At 36.9% G+C, this 21,022-nt stretch overlaps 1 protein-coding gene across 5 annotated transcripts in view; it reads left to right on the top strand.

The window, feature by feature from the left end:
• ERC1 (ELKS/RAB6-interacting/CAST family member 1) overlaps positions 1 to 21,022 on the top strand; it is a 168,796-nt gene that overhangs the window by 36,607 nt on the left and 111,167 nt on the right. For 3 of the 5 annotated variants that reach the window (XM_063308521.1, XM_063308523.1, XM_063308522.1), the window contains exons 6-11: positions 101 to 184; positions 2,150 to 2,317; positions 12,011 to 12,178; positions 15,354 to 15,491; positions 16,882 to 17,022; positions 18,466 to 18,606. In XM_063308521.1, coding sequence (XP_063164591.1) covers positions 101 to 184; positions 2,150 to 2,317; positions 12,011 to 12,178; positions 15,354 to 15,491; positions 16,882 to 17,022; positions 18,466 to 18,606 — 840 coding nt within the window. The remainder of the gene's footprint in view (positions 1 to 100; positions 185 to 2,149; positions 2,318 to 12,010; positions 12,179 to 15,353; positions 15,492 to 16,881; positions 17,023 to 18,465; positions 18,607 to 21,022) is intronic. The other 2 variants (XM_063308525.1, XM_063308524.1) reach the window with 1 other exon arrangement.

Raw genomic sequence — 21,022 nt, 5'->3', positions numbered from 1 at the left:
CTGTTTATATGATTGCTCCTCTTTGCATCTCTTCTAATAGAGGAAGGTTGACAGGAAAATATTTTACTCTAAATGTAAAAGAATAACAATGTCGTGGCAGGTAGAACAACTGAAGGAGGAGCTAAATGCCAAAGAGGTTCAAGGGGAGGAACTGAAAAAAAGAGTGGCCGGTCTCCAGACTGAGGTCTCTGCCGTAAGACTGAAGCTTCTGTTTGCAGTGCCGCTCGTTTTGGGCTCTGCTAGCTTTCTGGGGTGCCTTTCTTTCCTTACTTAACTCTCTGCAACTATAAAGAGCAAGAAAACTAACAGCTCTGTATCTGTCCTTATTCACACCTGGTTGGTATATTACAATATATAATCTACACCTTTGGACACCCAGTTTTAGTTGCTCGGTTTAAAGATCACTACAGAGTTGTTGCATGAATTGTAGTTTTAACACTTGGAAAGAATATAAGAGTAAATTGTCACATAGCATGATTCATGTCTTTGAGATGCATGTACTAAGCTTTTGAAATGAATAGTAAAGTCTGCCCATTCTCACTTTGAGCTAGCATAATCAGTCTTGTTTGAATAAGGTTGTATAGTTTCAATAAACTGTCAGAGGCAGAAGCATGTATCTTGCGTTGGTTTAATTTCCTATGCTGCCTTGAATGATGCATTTTACATATAATGCATGGACACCTTTGATACCTTTGATGGTTATGTGATTTATTGTATGCAGAGAATCTAACTTCTATTTCTGATAAAATGCAATTCTCTGATAAATATTTAAAAGAAAAATTATTTTACTATTTGAAAATGGGTGTGTTAATCTGTGGTCTTACACCCATTCTGTGCTTCTTTCTAAGTAGGAACATCCGTGTGCTTGAGAAACTTGATTTGTTGATTTTGAAAGTTAGTTTCTAAATTTTGTATCCCGCCTCATAAATTTGTCTAGTTGTCGTACTGTGTAGGTAATGGGAAACTATTGTATTTTCCAACTTAAAAATTAAGTCTTAATGCAAAAATGAAATAGAGATACACCTGCCTTTAAGCTCATAATCTAATGTAGACAGTATTTATACAAAGGAAGAGGAAATACTCTACTTTTTTGGCATCTTGGCATTACTATTAGATCTAAAGGTATTTTTAAAGAGCTGGGAGTATATTGAAGGGTAAAAAGATTACTATTTAATACTTAAATTACTTCCATGGGCTGGGGTCAGCAATGTGATACCTACAAGTGTCAAAAACGTATGTTGTCCCCAAAAGATTTTACACAAAAGGACAGAATTAATTGAGATTGCTAACCTTCATCAGATTTTGACTTCCTTGCTCAAGACATTTCAGTTTTGTTGCATGAAATTTCATGAGATTTTAATGTTCTTACATGAAATCTAGCAAGATTTTGCCATTTTCACACAAGATCTTAAAAGATGGCCAGCATTTTATATGACTTTGGCTATTTAAAAATGGAGGTTGCTTGAGCTAATAGCTAATGGTCCCCAAGCCTTGAAAATAACCTTAGAAATGAACTGACAGTACATTTGTTTGCCCATTTACAGTATGTTGCTCTGATCTATATTTATATTTTATCCTGCCCCTCTTGAGAGTCTGAGGAAGCATTCAAAGCTATAGTGAAAAACATGTGAAGTAATAATAATGTGGACATATAATAAATGCTGATGGTACTTTTCATCAAACCTGAACCATTTCTGCTTATTAAAAACCAGAGTTTCTTTTCCTGCTATTCACTTTTGAATGCTTAAGAAAAGCTTATGCTATGACTGATTGCCTTGGTATTTGGGCCTTTTTCGATTTTGGGTTGTCCACAATTGTGAGGCTTGCCACTTCTAGTGGTTGTAAGAGAAGCTGTACACTACAACTATAGTCTTACAATCTTCATATCAAAGAGTTGTTTTCTTTTACAAATGCTTCATTCTCTTTTCCTCAAAAACACTTTGAACTGTACTTACACAAAAGCATGCTTCCAGGTTTACTATTCCTTTTATTCAGATTCCTTGAGCTGGCTTGATGCTATACCTTTGAGACTGCTGGACATGTTGTTCTAAATTGGAATTAAACAATTTCCATAATGCTTCTGAATGTTTTCTGTGATGCATTGTTGCAGTTTGATAACATGTATTCTTACATTTGGTTCTTCCTTTAGATTGGTCAAGTGAAACAGGAACTATCACGGAAAGATACAGAGTTGCTGGCTTTACAGACAAAATTGGAAACTCTCACAAACCAATTTTCTGATAGCAAGCAACACATTGATGTACTCAAGGAATCCCTCACAGCAAAAGAACAGAGAGCTGCCATCCTGCAAACAGAGGTAAAGGACATGTCCTTAATGCTGGGGAGTTCTGCATGATGATTAAATTATTGGCATGGGCTGTGGAATGTGCATTCCTTCTGTTTCTTTCTTAAGTTCTTCTTAAGTTAGAAGAAAAATCTGTGTCTTCTCAGTTCCAAAGTTGAACATCTCTTTAAATCATAACCATAACAAAGCACTGAGAAGACAAAGCATCCAGTTTATTCAACAGTGGCCACGAGTGAATCTATAAACAGGGTATGAAGGTTATAGCTATCTACCATTGTTTGTCACTTTTACCTGGTGACAAACTCTGGAAGATCTTAGTGATCAATGTATACGTAAAGCTTGAACCTTTGTCTAGATAGGCTTTTTGCGTTTAGTTGCAGTGAATCTCATTTGTCATTCTAGTGCCTATTCATCCAGATCTGAGTGATAGTTCTATAGCTCTGCTTTGGATTTTACAATATTGAGTACAGGTAGTCCTTGGTTAACATCCACTCGTTCAGCAACCATTCAAAGTTAAGATGTGCCAAACGAATGGTACTACTCTCCTGCAGTGCGGAGTACCTATCCTGCACCGAGCTGTGCTCACACTGGGCCACAGCAGATGTTTACCCACCCACCAATCTGCTTGAGAGCTGCCCAGGACTTGCGACTCCCTGCCAGTTTTCCCACTGACTTTGCTTGTGGGAAGCTGGCAAGAACTCACAAGCAGGTCCTTGCTTAACGATCCACGATCCTTGTTTAACGATGGCAGCAGGGACTGCCAGGATTGCTGTCACTAAACGATGCAGCCATGCCATCGTGCTTTAGGTCCACATTGCTTAGCAACAGAAATTCCAGTCCCAATTACTGTCATTAAGTGAGCACTACCTATAATTTGGTGTCATCCATAAGCTTACCCTTTCTTGACATGATCAGTACAGGTCCCAATGAGAGGAAATAATTTTATTTTTATCCAAAGTTAAAACTGCCTTTCTATTCCTATCCTCTGCTTTGTCTTCTTTAACTAGTCTGTAAGACAACCTGTCCTCTTTTATCAGCTACTAAGCTTATTTACATTTGCACTGAAATTAAACGTGATTACAGTCAGTTTCCTCTTAGTCAGGTTTTGTCATCTTGTTCCAAATCTTCATTTCAAGTCCTAGTAGAAAAGAAAGTGAGAAAATAAAGTTATATGAGCATTAAGTGCTCATATAACACATTTGGAATTGACATTGGCAGAAATATGAGAGGATTTCACACTGGAAAAGAGATAATTTGATTTTGTGACCTGCTGTCAATCTTATAGCTGTAATTAAAGAAATACGTCAAAACCAATAGAAATACAGCACTGAACATTTTTGGTATTGCTTTTTCAGTTCTGTGGTATCTTTTAAAGTCTTGGCTATATTCTGCTTCATCCTTTGTTTACAAATATGGGCAAACTGTAGACATAAGATCATCTAAATTCATATTAGGAGTCTTGTATTTGAAAGAGATAAGTTCGTGTATAATTATAACATTACAAGTATTAGAAGTCCTTTTATCTTGAGATTGAAAAATGAATGACAGGGAATTGGTTGTTTGGTTCTTTGTTTTAAATATTTCAATTATTAATAAATGGAAAATCTAGCATTCTTACGGCTTTTACTCTGATAGTAGTATTGCCATTTGGAAATACTGTTGCTTTAACATATATGTGTTGTGCTATAGATTAAATGCACGTTCTGACAGGCCCTGTGTTCTGAACATAATACAGATGGGCTTTGATTTCTTACTGGGCAAAACCTGCATTACATTTTTACTCAATTTATCCTGGAAAGTGTTCAGTATAAGCATAAATACCTGTAGCTGTTTTGTGTGTATACGTAATTTATTGCTTCTGTTGGGCTAACTAAAGTTATATGTATCAGCCATAGGAGGGCGCCAGTATATTAGTTATTAAAATTTGTGTTCTTTTAGAATTAATCAATAAAATTACATGGATAGCAAATACCTAAGTGGGAGACTGTTTGCAATATATGATCATATTCTTAGCTATGAATTGACTTCTTTCTTATCAGTTAAATACTTGTGTTTCAGTGTGTTGGTTCTCCAAGCTGGAAAAGTTGTCAAAATCCTAAATTTCAGAATATTTTCACACATTTTACTTGTATTATGACTCAAAATGCTTCTTTCATCTAACATTAATTTGATTTACAGTATTGACTACATTGTTCTTTAAATTTTTAGCACAACAATTTGCAATTGCCTAGTCTGTAACCTTTCCATTTAGGAGTTTGAAGATGGAGCAAGACAATCTTTATGTAATGTAGCACTGAATATTTGTACAGTGAGTCCGAAGCAGAGAACAAAATCCATACAGGAATTTGTATGATGAAAGTTATATGCAGAGAGCTTCTGTAAAGTATAATAAAAAACAAAAAATTGTTCCCCAGGGGTATAGGAATGGGGATGACATTTCTTAAGTCTGTATTACAAATTAGTTTGTGGTCTGAAAATGCTTTTTTTTTTTTTTTTGCTATTAAAATAATATGGGCTTTAGTTCAGAAATATATACCTTCAGAAAGAACATGAATTAATAACACAGCAGCCAGTATCTTTCACATTTGCCAATGGCCAAGAAATTCACTATGTTTTCTGCATACTGAATTTCTTACTGCTGGTAATTAGTGAATCAGTGATGTGAATTAACAAGGATGCTGTTGGATTTATGGATTTATGTTTATGTTTTTATTTGGTACATCCATTTTGTTGTAAGTTGCCTAAAGTTAGCAATGACTTTTGTAATACTAGTCTGAAATGCAAAATTACCCTACCTGGAACTTGTTTATCCCAAAAGGCAAATAGGGAGAGAGGATGTTGTGGCAAATTTGAATTTGTGAAAGAGACTTTATATGTAGGTCATGAAACCTAGAATATTTTTTGTAAATAAAACAAAATATAAATCAACATTTATTTTGGAATAAAACACTTCATCTATATTTAATTTTATTACTATGCACTTGATCCCTTTGCCAAGTACATTTCTTAAAATACTTTTTGTTTGTTTTGTTTGGGTTTTTTTAAGTACCTGTTATATGGCCTATTCCTTACCAATTTAGTATAGAAACATGAATTCAGTGCCCAAAAGATTTATTATTTTCTCAGTGAAAATATTTACTAACGTTCCGGTTTTGTTGTTTTTGTACATATAAAGTAAATCTCTACCTCAATTTAATATTTAAAAAATTATTTAGGATACTTACTGTAATTTTGAATTTTAATTTTTATTATATATATGCATGTGTGTGTGTGTGTAATTTATATTTATTTATATTTTTATAATTTATATTTATTTATAATTATTATTTTATATTACATTTATTATTATTATATCTCTTCTCACCCCTGTGGGTGGTATGTGTCTTCCTCAATCTCGGATCCTCCACAGGTTCTGCACAGTATCTTAGCTGTTCCTAGCATTGCACTCTTCTGGACAGAGAACTCTGATGTTGCTCCTGGAATCTGTTGGAGCCACTCTCCCAGCTTAGGAGTCACAGCCCCGAGTGCCCTGACTACCACTGGGACTACTTTGGCCTTCACTTTCCACATCCTCTCTAGATCCTCCTTCAGGCCCTGGTACTTCTCCAGCTTCTCATACTCCTTCTTCCTGATGTTACTGTCACTTGGCACTGCTACATCTATCACCACTGCTGTCTTCTGGTCCTTGTCTACTACCACAATGTCTGGTTGATTGGCCAGTACCTGCCTGCCTGTCTGGATCTGGAAGTCCCACAGGATCTTAGCCCTGTCATTCTCCACAACCTTCTGTGGATTCTCCCATCTGGACTTGGGAGGGTCTAGTCCATACGCTGTGTAGATGTTTGTTTGTTTGTTTATTTAATTAATTTATATCATCGCCCATCTCTCCCAATGGGGGACTCTGGGCGGTTTACGATAAATAGCACTAAAAACATAACCACATAAAAATTACCATTAAAATATACATAAAAACAAATGCTCATGTACACAATGCCAGCTACTTGGTTGTGCCGTTCACTGTATGCTGTTCCTGCCTGCATCTTACACCCTGCTACTATGTGTTGGACTGTCCCTGAGGCCTCTCTGCACAGTCTGCATCTTGGGTCCTGTCTAGTGTGGTAGACCCCTGCTTCTATTGGTGCTTAGTGCCTGTTCTTGTGCTGCTATGATCAGTGCTTCAGTGCTGTCTTTTAGTCCAGCCCTTTCTAGCCACTGGTAGGATTTCCCAATGTCAGCTGCCACAGCTATCTGTCCATGGTACATCCCATGCAGGGTCTTGTCTTGCCATGGCACTTCCTCTGCTTGATCTTCCTTCCATGTCTGCTGCTGCCTCAGGCATTCTCTCAGCAGCTCATCTTTAGGTGCCATCTTACCGATGTACTCCTGGATGCTCTGGGTCTCATCCGGGACAGTGGCTTTGACACTCACCAGACCCTGCCTGCCCTCTTTCCAGCTGGTGTACAGTCTCTGGGTGTTGGACTTGGGGTGGAAGGCTCCATACATTGTGAGGAGCTTCCATGTCTTCACATTGGCAGCCTCCATGTCGTCGTTTGGCCAGCTCACTCTACCAGCAGGGTATCTGATGACTGGCAGGGCGTACATGTTGATGGCATGGATCTTGTTTTTCCCATATATATATATATGCAATTTGCCACCTTCCCTGCCGGCTTTCCACAACCAAAGTCAATGAAGCCAGCAGGGAAGGTCGCAGGTTGCTCAGGTAAGTCTCCCACACCCACGCACTCTCCCCCAGCCCCTCTGTGCTTGCACCATACCTCGCTGGCCACCCACACACCCTCACCAAGCCTTCCTGACCACTCACACCACACCTCCCTGGCACTTGCACACCCTCCATGAGCCTCGCTGCACTCGCATTGCGCCTCCACAGCCACTTTTGCACACATCCCTGCCCCTTGTGCACCTCTCTGGCCACCTGCACACCCTCTCGCTCCCTTATCTACCTGCTGGCCTGCTTGCAAGCCACCTGGTTTTGCAACTTCCTGCTGGCTTCCCCACCGACTTTGGTTTTTGGAAGCTGGCAGGAAGTTGCAAGGAGGTCCTTGCCTAATGACCCACGATTCTCGCTTCATGACAGCAATGGGGACTGCAGAGATTGCCTTCACTAAGGAATGCAGTCATGTGACATTGTGCTTTGCAACCGCATTGCTTGGCAATGGAAATTCCGGTCCCAATTGACATTGTGACTCAAGGGCTACCCATATATCTGATTGATAGGTCAGATTGCAAATCTTTCTAATAAATCCTTTTTGCCTGTTTGCATAATATACATAAAAGAAAACTGCAGGAAATAATAATGTAGTTACCTTAATCTGAACTGTCTAGGAGGCTGAGTTGCAGTGATAATACATCAACCTGGAAGTCAAAATTAGTGACAGTCTTCACTACTGTACTATACAGGATAAGAACAACATTCAAAGATATACACTATTCCAGTTTCTAATATAATAAGAGAATTTTCTCTATTCTTCAAACTTACAAAATATAATTAGATATTCCGTTGTCAAGTTCCCGTTTTTTGCCTTCTTTCCCCCTAAACTCCAGCAACCGTAAACTTCTCTAGCAGTAACGCTTCATTTATTATTTGTTAATCAAATTTGTAAGGCTGTCTGTCTGTCCAATACAACTCTAGGTGGTGAACATACCATATAAAACATCAACAATAAAACAAACAGAAACCCAGGTCAAGGCCCTCTCATTAAAAACACAAAAGACCTATGCTGTACATCCTCACCAATGCTCCCAAAATAACAGCCTGGTCCAGTACCTGAGAGAAGAGCCAGGTCTTCATGACCTTCTGAAAGGCCAGTAACATTGGGGTTGTCCATATCTCTGGGGGGAGGCTGTTTCTAGGAACTGCTTCCTAGGAACCACCAGGGGGCGTTGCCTCACTGGGGGGACCCGGAACACACAGAAAACATTGGGGAGATGGGATCCCACAAGTAGCCTGGCCCAGTGCCATGTAGGACTTTAAGGGTGACAACCAGCACCTTGAATTGCATCCAACAACGACAGGTTACCCAGGCTAAAGTTGCTGGGCGGCAATCTGCAGACACAATTATGGCAGAGAGATAAGAATGACCCATCCCCCCAAATTGCCACAAGATAGTCCTTAACACAGGCCCTTATCTGTGCTTGGTTGGACTTGCTTTTATTCTTCCAGCGGTGCAGTAGGCATCTGTTTTGTTGCTTCATTTCCCGCGGTGTATCTGAAAATGAGGGGGCTCTATGAGAGACATAGGCATGATCTGATTCAAGGCCACCATCGCTTGCTTGTTCCAAGCAGTGATTAAGACTACAGCAGAATCATGCACCAGAGCTTCAGGAACTACCCTAAGCTGGGTCCATTTGTCGACTGACTAAATAGGTCCTCCTCCCTACAGTGGGGAGCAGCTGCAGAGAATTCCAAGGCCAACAGGGAGTGATCTGTTCATGAGAAGAGACAGATGACGTCCCCCAACTCTAGATCACTTAGCCATCCCAAGATAAAAACCAGATCTAATGTGTGACCCCCACTGTAAATTGGGGCATCAATAATCTGGAGCAGGTCCATGGTTGCCATGGTGGCCATGAACTCCCAAGCGGCCTCCAACTCTGGGCCAAGTGAAGGCAGGTTGAAATTCACTAGTACCATAAGTCCAGGGAATTCCACTTCCAACCCAACCACAGATTCAAGCAGCTCAGGCAGGGAAGCTGCTTCATAGCAGGGAGGTTGGTGCACAAGCAGCAATCCTAACTGATTTCCACTGCCGAACTTCAAAATCGGGTCTTGCATCTGGCTATCTGCAGGACAGCATCCCTGAAAGCCTCCAGAGTCTCCCAGATGACAACAGCCTGTACCACCAATAGACCAGGATCTTGGCTGATGCCACACCCAGAACCCAGCTGGGCACATTTAGCCAGGCACATTTCAGAGAAAGGATCACACACACACACACACAGAGTGCCGAACCATGTCTTGGTAATGCATGCCAGGTCAGCCTTCTCAACCCCATTGTAAATGGCCTTATTAGAGACTGACCTGGCATTCAGCAACAATAGGGATCCTGAAGATCCGATGACCAGGTCACAGGGCAGAGTGAAAACGGCTGGAACTTGGCATTGATATTAAACACTGAGGCCATCTTTTCCAAAAACAGTCCACCCCCTGCTGTTGTAATATTTATTGATATGATTTATTAACCAATTCAGTTCAATTCAATTACCCATCTGTGTATCTTCTCTAACTCTGGAAATGCTTTCTGCGTTGGGATTGAGAGTTGTACAAAGAATTCCAAAATATGGTTGCACTATAGATTGCACCATGCACATTTTATGCATTTATTGTTTATACTTTTTTAAAAGTTACCCCATTTAAATTGATTTAAAAAATAACAGTTGTACACTAAGACAACTTTCACTTAACTTTCTATCAGTCAACATTGTTGTAGATGTACTCACTGCAACAGTGAAGTTAGGACATTTTGTCCCTTGTATATATAACAGATGTACACCTTTTTGAATTTTGCATACATGATGATTTAACTCTGCTTCTGCTGCTTGCTTTAATTTTTGCATAACACATATTGCATCAAGAATGGTATGAGTTTCAGAAGTCATAGTGGATGTGTCTCTCCTTGTTGCAAAACAGCCACAATGAGAATGCAATTGAGAATTCTGGGGGGTGGGGGTGGTGATGGTGATGATGATTTTATATATATGCTCAGATAACTTAACAGTAATCTGATAACAGTAATCACATTTGCTCGCATTTATCCTTTACTGTTCTTGCCCCTTCAGTTCTCCCCCCCCCCCGGTCAAATATAATGTAGGGATCTATTTTAATTTGTATTATGAAAAGTAAAGCATTACATACAGTGGTAGAACTATATTAGTGAGTATCTTATATGTATATTATCTCTTCTGGACAAGAAGTGTTACTTTTTTACCTATATGTTGAAGAATTCAAAATGTTATTCAAGATTCTGCTGTGTTTCTTACTGTGCTTTTTGTCAAATTCTAATCATGGAATTAGGAGTACAGTAAATGTTGCATTGCTGTTACCTGAGTGTTAAGCAAGAGCCAGTTTGGTCTAGTGGTTAAGGTGCTGGGCTAGAAACCAGGAGCCTGTGAGTTCTAGTCCTGCCTTAGGCCTGAAAGCCAGCTGGGTGACCTTGGGCCAGTCACACACACTCAGCCCAACTCGGTGCAATGTAGACTAGCCTCCTTGTGGTGCACCCTGGGCAACGTGACTTGTCACGGCTAAATAGTCTACACATCTGGCTGCTGGACCTCACAAGGATTTCCCAGCAAGAAAAAGCAACATGAACACCAAACTGCTGTGCCATACGATTAAAAAAAAAGAAAAGAAGAAAACCTGTCTGTTAGACCTAAACATCTGAAGCAAAAAATAGAAGTCTGGTTTGAGCCAATTGTTCTGTAACACTTCGTACATACCCTGTTAACATCAAACTCATCTTTCTCAAAACTTGTAACTAGATTGCTGCTAATGTCTTGCTTGCATGTATTTGGTATGCTGGAAAACAAGACATAAAATACGCCCAGGAAAGATTTTGATCATAGAAAATCCTTCCTCCCTCCCTTCCTGTATCTTGGCAAGATTTCAGAAGTGGTTTGCCATTGCCTCCTTCCCAGGGCTGAGAGAGAGTGACTGTCCCATAATCATCCAGCTGGGTTTGTGCGATTAGAAGTCACACTCTCCCAATCTCTGGCCCGATGCCTTAACCACTACACCATTTGTATGTATGTATGTAAATATATACAGGAAAGTATACAATATGTCCTTTTTAGATTATTATATGCAACGAACTGAATTTATGTAAAAGATTTATGCATAATGCATTTGGCAATCCATATCAAAATTCAGGGTATCTAGTAGGAAATGTCCTTCAATTAGTATATCATGTAAACCAGGAACAGGAAAACTTTGAGGTGCTGGGGGCTGCAACTTAGCCTTCTGACCTTTTGGAGGGCTTCATGAGGTCTTTTGGTGTTATAACTGAAATGGGGCTGGCTAATTTTTTTAAGCCCCCCCCCTCACCTCTTTTTTCATTTTTTAAGGTTGGAAATTAGAGTGGAGTACCTGTTCTTTATTTATATAACTGTTTTAGGATTTTCTTGCAATTTTTAAAATTCATTTTTATAGTTATTGTATTGCTAGTCTTTTTATTGTGTTTGGTCTTGTACTATAAATAAATTTTGATTGATATAATATTTAAAGGAAGGAAAATTGAACCACTGGAAATCTGTCATTTTGCTATTATATTTCTGAACTGATAAAGATTCATAGAGCTGGAATGGGCTACTTACTCAGTGCAGGAATCCCTATTAAACCACCCCAGATAAATGCATTCCTTTTTTTCAACATATCCACTGAAGATGAATGAGCAGATTTGCTGTTGACTTGATTAAAAATTGCAAATTTCCCTTTTACTTGCTATCTCAATTTTCTGAGTTTTATAAAAATTGTGGATCAGTTCTCTTTTGCTTACTGCTGTAATTGAACATCTGTAAACATTTCAATTCTCACACTTCTCATACAAACATTTGGGTTTACTGATTCTTGAGGAGGAGGAGGAAAATACAGTACACATGTACCTATCAATTATTTGATAGTAGTGTTTGCCTTGCTTAAAAGCATTCTAGTGAGAAGAAATTGGATTTTTTTTTTCTTGTGACTGAATTCAGGTAGATGCTCTTCGGTTACGCCTGGAAGAGAAGGAGACAATGTTGAACAAAAAGACTAAGCAAATTCAAGAGATGGCTGAGGAGAAGGGAACTCAAGCTGGAGAGATTCATGATCTCAAGGATATGCTTGATGTGAAAGAACGCAAGGTTAACATTCTTCAAAAAAAGGTAGGCTCACCAAGCATCAAAATTTTAAAAACTGAACTCTTTTATTTTCACCAGAGTATAATAATACCCTTAGCTGTAAAGTTGTTTTCTGAAGCTCTTGACTGAGGCTTCTGTTTTAAAGGGAGCTTTAGTAAAGATGAACAATTACTTATTACTTTATTTTATTTTATTTATTATAACTGGCAGAAAAACAGTGAAGTAAATCCATAATAATTAACCGTGATTCCTATGCTACATTAGCAATAAATGAATTGTAATCAATGTGTGGATAAAGAGTGCCCCTTTTTGGGGGGAGATGGGCAGTGATAGAAATTTGGGGGGAAATAAATAAATGAGAGATCCATCAGATTAATCTCAACTGTATTCACTGTAATTAATACTGATTGAGTGAGTGGCAGATTCTGCATCACTTCCTAGAATGATTATGGGATTACCATGAACATATGATATTTCATGCATGTTGTGCAAATCACACATTCACATTTTTCAGAGAATTGTCTAGGGCTATTTTGGTTCTTTAGCTGTAAAAGTAGTGATTTCATATGCATCTTGAGGGAATATTTTCTAATTGCAGAAACTTTCAGCAGATGTGTCTTCCTGCTAACTTGTTTCACAACCATCATTGATAGCACCACTGAAAACATTCTTTGAGCTAATTTTTTCCCTTGCTCAAGTTCCTATTGAACTAGACTCTCTAAGGATTATTTTATTTTATTTTTCTTTATTTTTTCTTGCTGTGTAATTACTATAGTTTCACAGGACCGTAGCACAGGGCTTTCATTTTTAAAAATTTGTGATCTTGGATGCTTACCACATAAAGCCATAAGTGTTGGATTTGTTGGAAAAGAAGCACAAGTTAACAACTGTTTTTGTTGCTAGACGTTTATGAAGTAATCATGCTGTAATGCATAATAATCAACCTGCTTCTTTCAAGATGTTTTGGGTATAACCCCACCTTCTTCAGTAATAATAGGTGGTGGTCAAGAATCATAGAGTCATAGTTCAAACATCTGGAGGAACCCATGTTTCAAGTACTTCATTGAGCAAAAAAGTGGGATGTAAATTGACTAAATAAATCCATCCTAGATATTCTGAGCAGCTCTTCTTTTCTCCCAGTCTCCTCAGCTAAGTGGTCAGAGTTGCCCAGGAAAAGTCTGGAAAAAACGGTGGTTTCACAGTAACCTGTCAAGATAACTACAATAAGACGAGAGCCTATATCTTATAGCCCAAGATATTCAAGGTCTTAGTTACAAGGTGTTTAAGATCACATCTTGAAGACTGTAATCCTTCCTTGCAATAGAATGTAAAAGAAGTCTTAGTCATTTTGGATGATGTGTACTTAACTACATTCTCTTTAAATTAAAACATTGTTCTGAGTATTAATATCATAATCATTGAAGTTTAAGTGCCTGTCATTAATTGAAGTTTAAGTGCCTGTCAATAATTATATTTGGTAATTAGTTTAAGAGGGTAGGATTTTGATTGTAAGAACAGTAGGAACACTGTAAAACATGCAGAAAGCCTTTTTTGCTTACTGTTAATTCATGTTATTATATTTACATTCTACTATACTTTAACACACACAAGCATTACGGAACTAAATTTCTTATTTTCTTTAATAAGAATTTTATTAAGTTTCAAGCAAAGATAAAAGCTATGAAAAAACAAAAAAAAGGAAGAAAAGAAAAAACTAAAAAGGTGTGAAAACACAAGAGAAAAAATTTTCAAAGTTACAGAAAGATGTGACTTCTGACTTTTAACAGCAAGGATATACAAAGGTTTTCCGTGATCAATCCCTTACTCTAACCAAAACCACATTATTTCTATAAATCATTCCACATTGTCACATTATAAAAATCACTAAGTATGGTTACTCCTCCCCTTATATTAAAAGAAAAAAAAATCATATAAACCTCCTAAATAACTTGTCCCTCACCAAAGATAACATCTATTTAATTATTCCCTTCCTACTGCTATTCTATACATTTCTGTCTACTATAATAAAAATCAAACTAAAAAGCACATAAATTCTCTGCCATTATACTTAATAATACAACAATTTTAATGATCTTAATAAACCCCAAACCATCCAAATAGACATTTATTATAACTTAATCTTAATCCAAATCATTAAAGATAAATGAAATCAGCCAAACCTTAAAAGCAGTCCAGATAAACATTCTTTAACCCTTATCCCACTTCAAAATAAACCAGAACATTTACATATCCCCACAATGTACACACTTTTTTAAAGAAAAAAACATTGCTTTTTTCTTAAAAAGATCAAACAGCCCAACTGCCCTCCTGGAACTAAATTGCTTATTGACATTCTTTAACATGTGTTAAGACTGTCTCACTGAAGTGAATAGCACTTCCCAAGTACTATTTATATGAAGTCTTTGCTAATATTATTTGAGAGAAAATAAGCAGTGTGAAAGCATGTAAAAGAAGTTAAAATAAAATTGTAGAATAAAGTGTCATACAGATGGTATATTTATGTTCTAATTTTAATACGTCCTCTTTAATCTTCTTCCCTGTGTTGTGTGTGAGAGAGAGAGCGGACGCAATGAATGGATGAAATATGCATATTGTCTCCATTACTTTTAGACAGCTGAGACAGTTTTACATTGTAAATTGACTTGAGGACAGTCTCTTTGAATATGGTATTTTTCTGACAGGCTAGGAGGAGGTTCTGTTTTTATGGTGGTATTGAATTCCATTTTTAGTATGTTTTTATTGGTTTGAATTGTACAGTACATCAAAGTTGTGTTTATTACAATTTTTTTAAGTTAAGACAGAATTGAGCTTGAGGCCAAATGATTGGGTTCAGTTTTATAAATATAATACAGGCAGAAGGAGGCTTAGAGCCTGCAGACATGGGGGTCGTTCTGTGTTCCCCCTTGCTGCCTCTTGATTGCACGCAGTAGAGCTACAAAGTCTGGGCTGCAAAAATCTGCATGACCACCAGTTATCAGCAAGGAGAGCTTTCTGTATCTAATGGTTGTCTGGAGTCTTGCATTGTGGTTGAATTGTAGGACCCTCAGAAGAATAATTGCCAAAGAGCAGCAGCTATGATCTCTTTCTCTGCTGCTCTCTCGTAGAGAATAGCAGTTAGGATTATCAGGTGTAACTGTGGCTTCTTTCTCAGTTTTATGTCCCGTGTCCTTGCTTTAAGATTGAAAATCTTCAGGAGCAATTAAGAGACAAAGAGAAACAAATGAGCAGTTTGAAAGAAAGAGTAAAATCCCTGCAGGCTGATACCACCAACACGGATACAGCCTTGACTACGCTGGAGGAGGCACTTGCAGAAAAGGTAAGTCTGAAGGAAAGGCGGGAACATTATTTCAAGAGGGCGCCTTCCTCACCATAGAAATGTGACATCTGTTTGTGAAGTAATTCCCTGTCTTCTCTTTCACTTGTTTTATTGCTTCAAACACAGAAGAAAAATATACATGCATACAACAGTATTAACAATAAAAGACAAAGTTACTAATTCTGGTAATGATAAAAAAATAATGGGAAAGGAGGGGGGAAGGCCTGGAAAATTGCGTAACAAGCAGAAAAACTCCCCCACCCTGTGACTATATTAATAAATATAAAGAAATATTTTTCCTTCTCCCATGTTGAAAAAAAAAACTAATTGACATGGCATTGCTAATAAAATGAGAAAGAAAAGAAACAAAAGAATCCTGGAGTCCATAGGATTTTGATGAAGTATAACATTAAATAGTGAAAATAATCTTACACAACAGTTTTAGGTTCTCATTTTTCTGTAAGGAAGTGGTAACGACTGTCTATAAAGACTCGGTCACCTATCGTGCAAGTTGAATCTTAACTAGATCCTTCTAAACCCTTTTGCCATTAGTTCCTTTTACCTTGTGGAAAGAATTGCAGATAATAAAATCTCAGTATGGTTACAGTCACTCTAAAGTGAATTTATAAACTTTCCCCATATAGTAAATGGTTATTTCAAATTAATCCATACCGACTTCCAATTTTTTTCAGAATTGTTACATTTCCATTATTTGCTTGTTTCAATATTTATTTATTAATCGTATGACAGCACGTCATACATATTACAAATATATTTTAAAAATTGGGAATATAAAAAGATATATAGAACAGTATAACTTAATGCCCAATGCCTCCACTGTGAAGCTCCTTTCTTTGCAATTTATATTGTTTTATTGCATTCTTTGTCATTTTTGTTAATGTTAGTAATACCTATTTCAGAAACAATAATGCTACTATTCTACTTATTTTTTTTTTGGAAATACAATCTTTGCAATATGTCGATGAAGATTCTCACTCATCCAGGTGGAATTGTCTGTAGGTTGAGTCATGGCAACTGGATTTCTTCCTTTTTGGTAGGCCCAGACTGAAGAAGCTGCTTGGACAAGCAGCGAAACATTTCTTCCAAAAAGAAAGAAATCCAGTTGCCATGACTCAACCTACAGACAATCTTTGCAATGTATTTAATAAATGTATTTATTTTAAATGTTGACCATTTAATGTTTACAAAATAAAATAAAACAATTACAAGCATTTATTTAAAACCAATTTTCCTATGTATCCTTTAAAATCCAATAAATTAAATTTACTGGGGCTTGTGTTCTGAGTGAGATGGGACTTTTTGGAACTAAGCATTTGTATGTCCATTAAAAGATGATATTTCTTTGACAATAATATTCTGCTTTTGCCAGGAGCGTACTATTGAGCGTCTCAAAGAACAGCGTGACAGAGATGAGCGAGAAAAACAAGAGGAGATTGACAGCTATAAAAAAGATATTAAAGACCTTAAAGAGAAAGTCAGCATCTTGCAAGCAGATCTTTCGGAGAAGGAGGTTAATCTCAAAGATGCAAATATAAATTTTGGAGTTGCAACATTAAAGGGCCTAGAATAGTTTTACTCACCTACTGAAATTGGTTAAAGATATGGTTTGACTCTGAATTTAGATATTTCAAATGCAGTCTAAAGTCCATTGAGAAAATGGACAAAGGGGAGGATAAAAATACCTTTACATAGCTCTGAAAAAAGAATAAAGACGGTGCAAAATATACTGTGCTGGGAAGGGTATTCCAAAGTCCTCGGAATGCCACTGAAATTGACCTTTCCCAAGTAGCTACTTGCCGAATCCTGGTATGGGAGAGTACCCTGAGTAGGCCCTCCAAAGGTGATCTTACTGTATGGGTAGGAATCAGTGGGAAGGGGCATTACTTCAATCTATGGAGTTCGAAAACTAATTAAGTTTCCTTGCTCAGAAAAGCCTTAGAATCAGTCTGTCTGGTTCTAAACTGACAACTAAGTTGAATGAGCAATTACATTATGAAATTTGCATGAGCTTGGATCAAAAGGAGGGTTGTGCAAATCACTGGAGTTTGAAATGGCTATTTCATTTGTTGCATATTCACAATGAAATGTGCATGTTCTAAAGGTTGTTTTGAGTTTGAAACAAAGCATGCTGTTTTATTCTGTACTTGGAACAAAACTTCAGGTGGTATTTTCAGTGGAGTCCTTGGTGCTCTCTGAGCCTTGTTGTTTCTTGCAGACGTTTCATTGCCAGACTAGGCAACATCTTCAGTGCGAAGGTGGAGTGGGCCTTGCTCTCAGTTTATATACCGTGGCTTCTGCTTATGTGGCCAAAAGACGTCGCACTGCTTGAAAGTATAGCAGTGGTTTCTTATTGGAATTTTTAAAATAAAGATGATTATCTTGGTGATTTTTTTCTGCAGAATGGATGACAGACACTGATACCTATGGTCCTTGGGTGAAAAATAAGGGAGGGAAAGGTTTATTCCAAATCCCATGGTTTTCTACAGCCAAAATACATGAAATGTTTTAAGTTTTATTCTGTTGGAATGGTTGAATTACTTCCACATTTGTTTCATTGGAAAGTAGTCCATTTAGAATGTTTTGGGAGGGGGTTATTGTTCTGAAATCAAAGCAAAATATGTTTTCCATTTTATACACCCCTATACATTCTACTAGATGAAACAAATCTTTATGTTGTACAAAGGACTGCTTTCTCATATTGGTTTTTGGATTTATTTTAAAGCTTAAATACATTTAATATTTTTATTAGTCTTGAAGGTGCCACCATACTTGGGTTCCTTATTTAAACAAATTATTAACCCCAGCTACTACACTGGAAAAACACTTCAATTTTGGCATGTTTGTATAGAATAGAGTTATACATTATTGCAATATACTATTCAGGCCAGTGAACGAACACAATAAATATTTGAGAGTGAGGGTAATATCTTTCCATGCATTTATTGTCTTGCAGACTACACTCCTGGATTTGAAGGAACATGCGTCGTCGTTAGCATCATCAGGATTGAAAAAAGACTCTAGACTGAAGACATTAGAAATTGCCTTGGAGCAAAAGAAGGAAGAATGTCTGAAATTTGAATCTCAGCTGAAAAAGGTAAACATTATTTACCTTTCTCTTCTTAAAATTAAATTTTAATTATTAATATATTATTTCAGTGTATAGCAGTTCATTGCTGTGCAAAATAAGATGTGAAATTATTGCACTTCTGCTAGGGAAGAAGTACCTGCCCACTTTTCATGTGATATTTAAAATCAGATGATATGGAGTGCTTGGTGCTCTCTGAGCTTGGCTGTTTGCTTGTAGACATTTTGTTGCCTGACTAGGCAGTATCTTCAGTGCTAGAAGGGAGTGGGGTTTGTTCTCTGTTTATATACAGTAGCTTGCCCTGACAGTGTTGATGGGGGTAACTGGCAGGGGAGATGGACACCTTTCTATACTGACCTGTCAATAGTACATAGACTCTATCCATCCAGTAAAACTCAAGACCATAATCTCTTGGAGAATGTTTGTGGGAAGATGTGTTTCATCCATTTGCTGCAGTTGTCATAGGGGCATTAGTAATAACAGTGGAGTTTGTTGGGATTCCCAGGAAGCCCACAAGACATTACAGTGAAGTCAGGATTAAAATCTGTGTCTCTTGAGATACTCCAACAAAAGCAAAAGTTGGCAGCAGCTGGAAAGAAAAAACCTGTAAAAGACGCTCCAGTAAAAAATTAAGAAATATTGCAGTATAATTTATACCAGTTAATTCATTTTTTAAAAAAGGCTCATTCTGATGCTTCTACAATAGGTGAAAATACTCAATATAAAAATAAGGTTGGACACTCATATATTATAAATATAAATAAATAAATAAATATAAATATAAATAAGGTTGAACACTCATATATTAACAGACCTAAAGAATACTTTATTATGCTGGTCTTATGTGTGCAATAAAGATTTGATTTGATTTGAATACTTTATGAAGTAAGAGAGTACAGTCTTTGATGTTCAAGAATGAATATATCTTTATAAGAAGAACATATAATAAAAGGATTTTTTTGGCATTTGGGACTTACAAGATGGTTGTTATAAAGGAGATATCTAAAGGCAAGAAAAGATACTGAAGGTCACATTACTAATACTAAAAATATTAGTTAAAACTTTATCAATTTTTAAAAGAATTACACACTTCTAAAAGCACAGCAATAGAAAAAATATTTAGATAAATTCAATTTTTCTGATTTATGTTTAATGAATTCCCAATATTTGGATTCTCTGTTTTCAACTTTAGATGTTAATGAAGTTTTAAAAAATATTTAACAAGTGAATTCTATAAGTTGTACCTGAATTCATGTCACTAAGCAATGCACTGACCAGAAGATCTTCCTTTATCTTGGTGCAACTCTAAAATAATCCTAATTCCTAAACCAGGTAAAGATCTGCTAGGAGTTTCTTCTTACAAACTTGTGTCTTCACTCAGTCTTGGTTATATATTAAACTGTAATCTCAGGCTTTCAAGGTAGGTCAGGAAACAGACTTCATAAGTCTAAACTTTATTGATGTAGACCAACAGAATCTTGAGAGACTGACTGAGTTTTCTCTTCCATCCCTCTTGTACTCTAGTGAATTAAGGTGGAGTCAGCCTGAGCTTCTTTCTCATGCTTTCTGTTTCCCAGGCTTAAAACATGTTTTTGTTTGTGTAATTGCCATTTCTGCAAATTCTTTCCAAGATCATTTCTGTGGCTCTCTACAGTTAGCAAATAGTCTCAAATTTATTATAGAAAAAAAAATTACACTCCAATATATCAGATTTCTTTCCTAAAAGAAATATATCTACCCCATTAGAAAATAGCTAAATATTATTCATTCTTGTAAATGTAACATGTCTTCTCTGTCAGTGTGCTCATTAGATATCTTTCAAGCTTCTGATTGTGTGGAAGGATAATTCTTAAAACAAACTTTACAAGAGATTTCGATTTAGCACTTTTTTTTCTCATGATGGAGCAGATTTATAATATGATGAATGCCCAGAGAAGAATTGATAATTATGGCTCATAACAGTTCTTTATCTAAAGAGCTAACAGGCAGGATTGTTTTTCATCCCTTTTGTTATTTAATCTTACTATAGAAACATAAGCAATAGCACTTTATAGCAATAAAGAAATTAAAGTAACAAAAATAAAAGATAAAACTTATCTATTAAATTTATTTGCAGATGGTATGATGTTAAGTTTTATAAATTCTAGTTATTCAGCTAAATACATTGATGGAATCGGAAGAATATGCAGAAATATCAGAATTAACCGTTATTTTTATTACAGTTGAGATGATTTGTGGGAGGAGGGATCATCTAAGCTTTAATTAGCCTCCAATTTCTACCTTTTTTTCCCCTTTTGGCTAGAAACTGCATGTAAATCTAGTTTCGTAGTTTACATATGAATGCTCAATACCTTCAGAAAGGATTATTGCTTCTGAGAAAGCCAAGGGAAAACATGATAGCATTTGGCTGATTAGAATTCAACAC

Source organism: Candoia aspera, chromosome 7 (genome assembly GCF_035149785.1).
Source record: "Candoia aspera isolate rCanAsp1 chromosome 7, rCanAsp1.hap2, whole genome shotgun sequence".
In the NCBI taxonomy this organism is placed as follows: Eukaryota; Metazoa; Chordata; class Lepidosauria; order Squamata; family Boidae; genus Candoia; species Candoia aspera.
The sequence above is the reverse complement of the archived record's forward strand: the minus strand, read 5'-3'. Positions and strand labels throughout refer to the sequence as shown.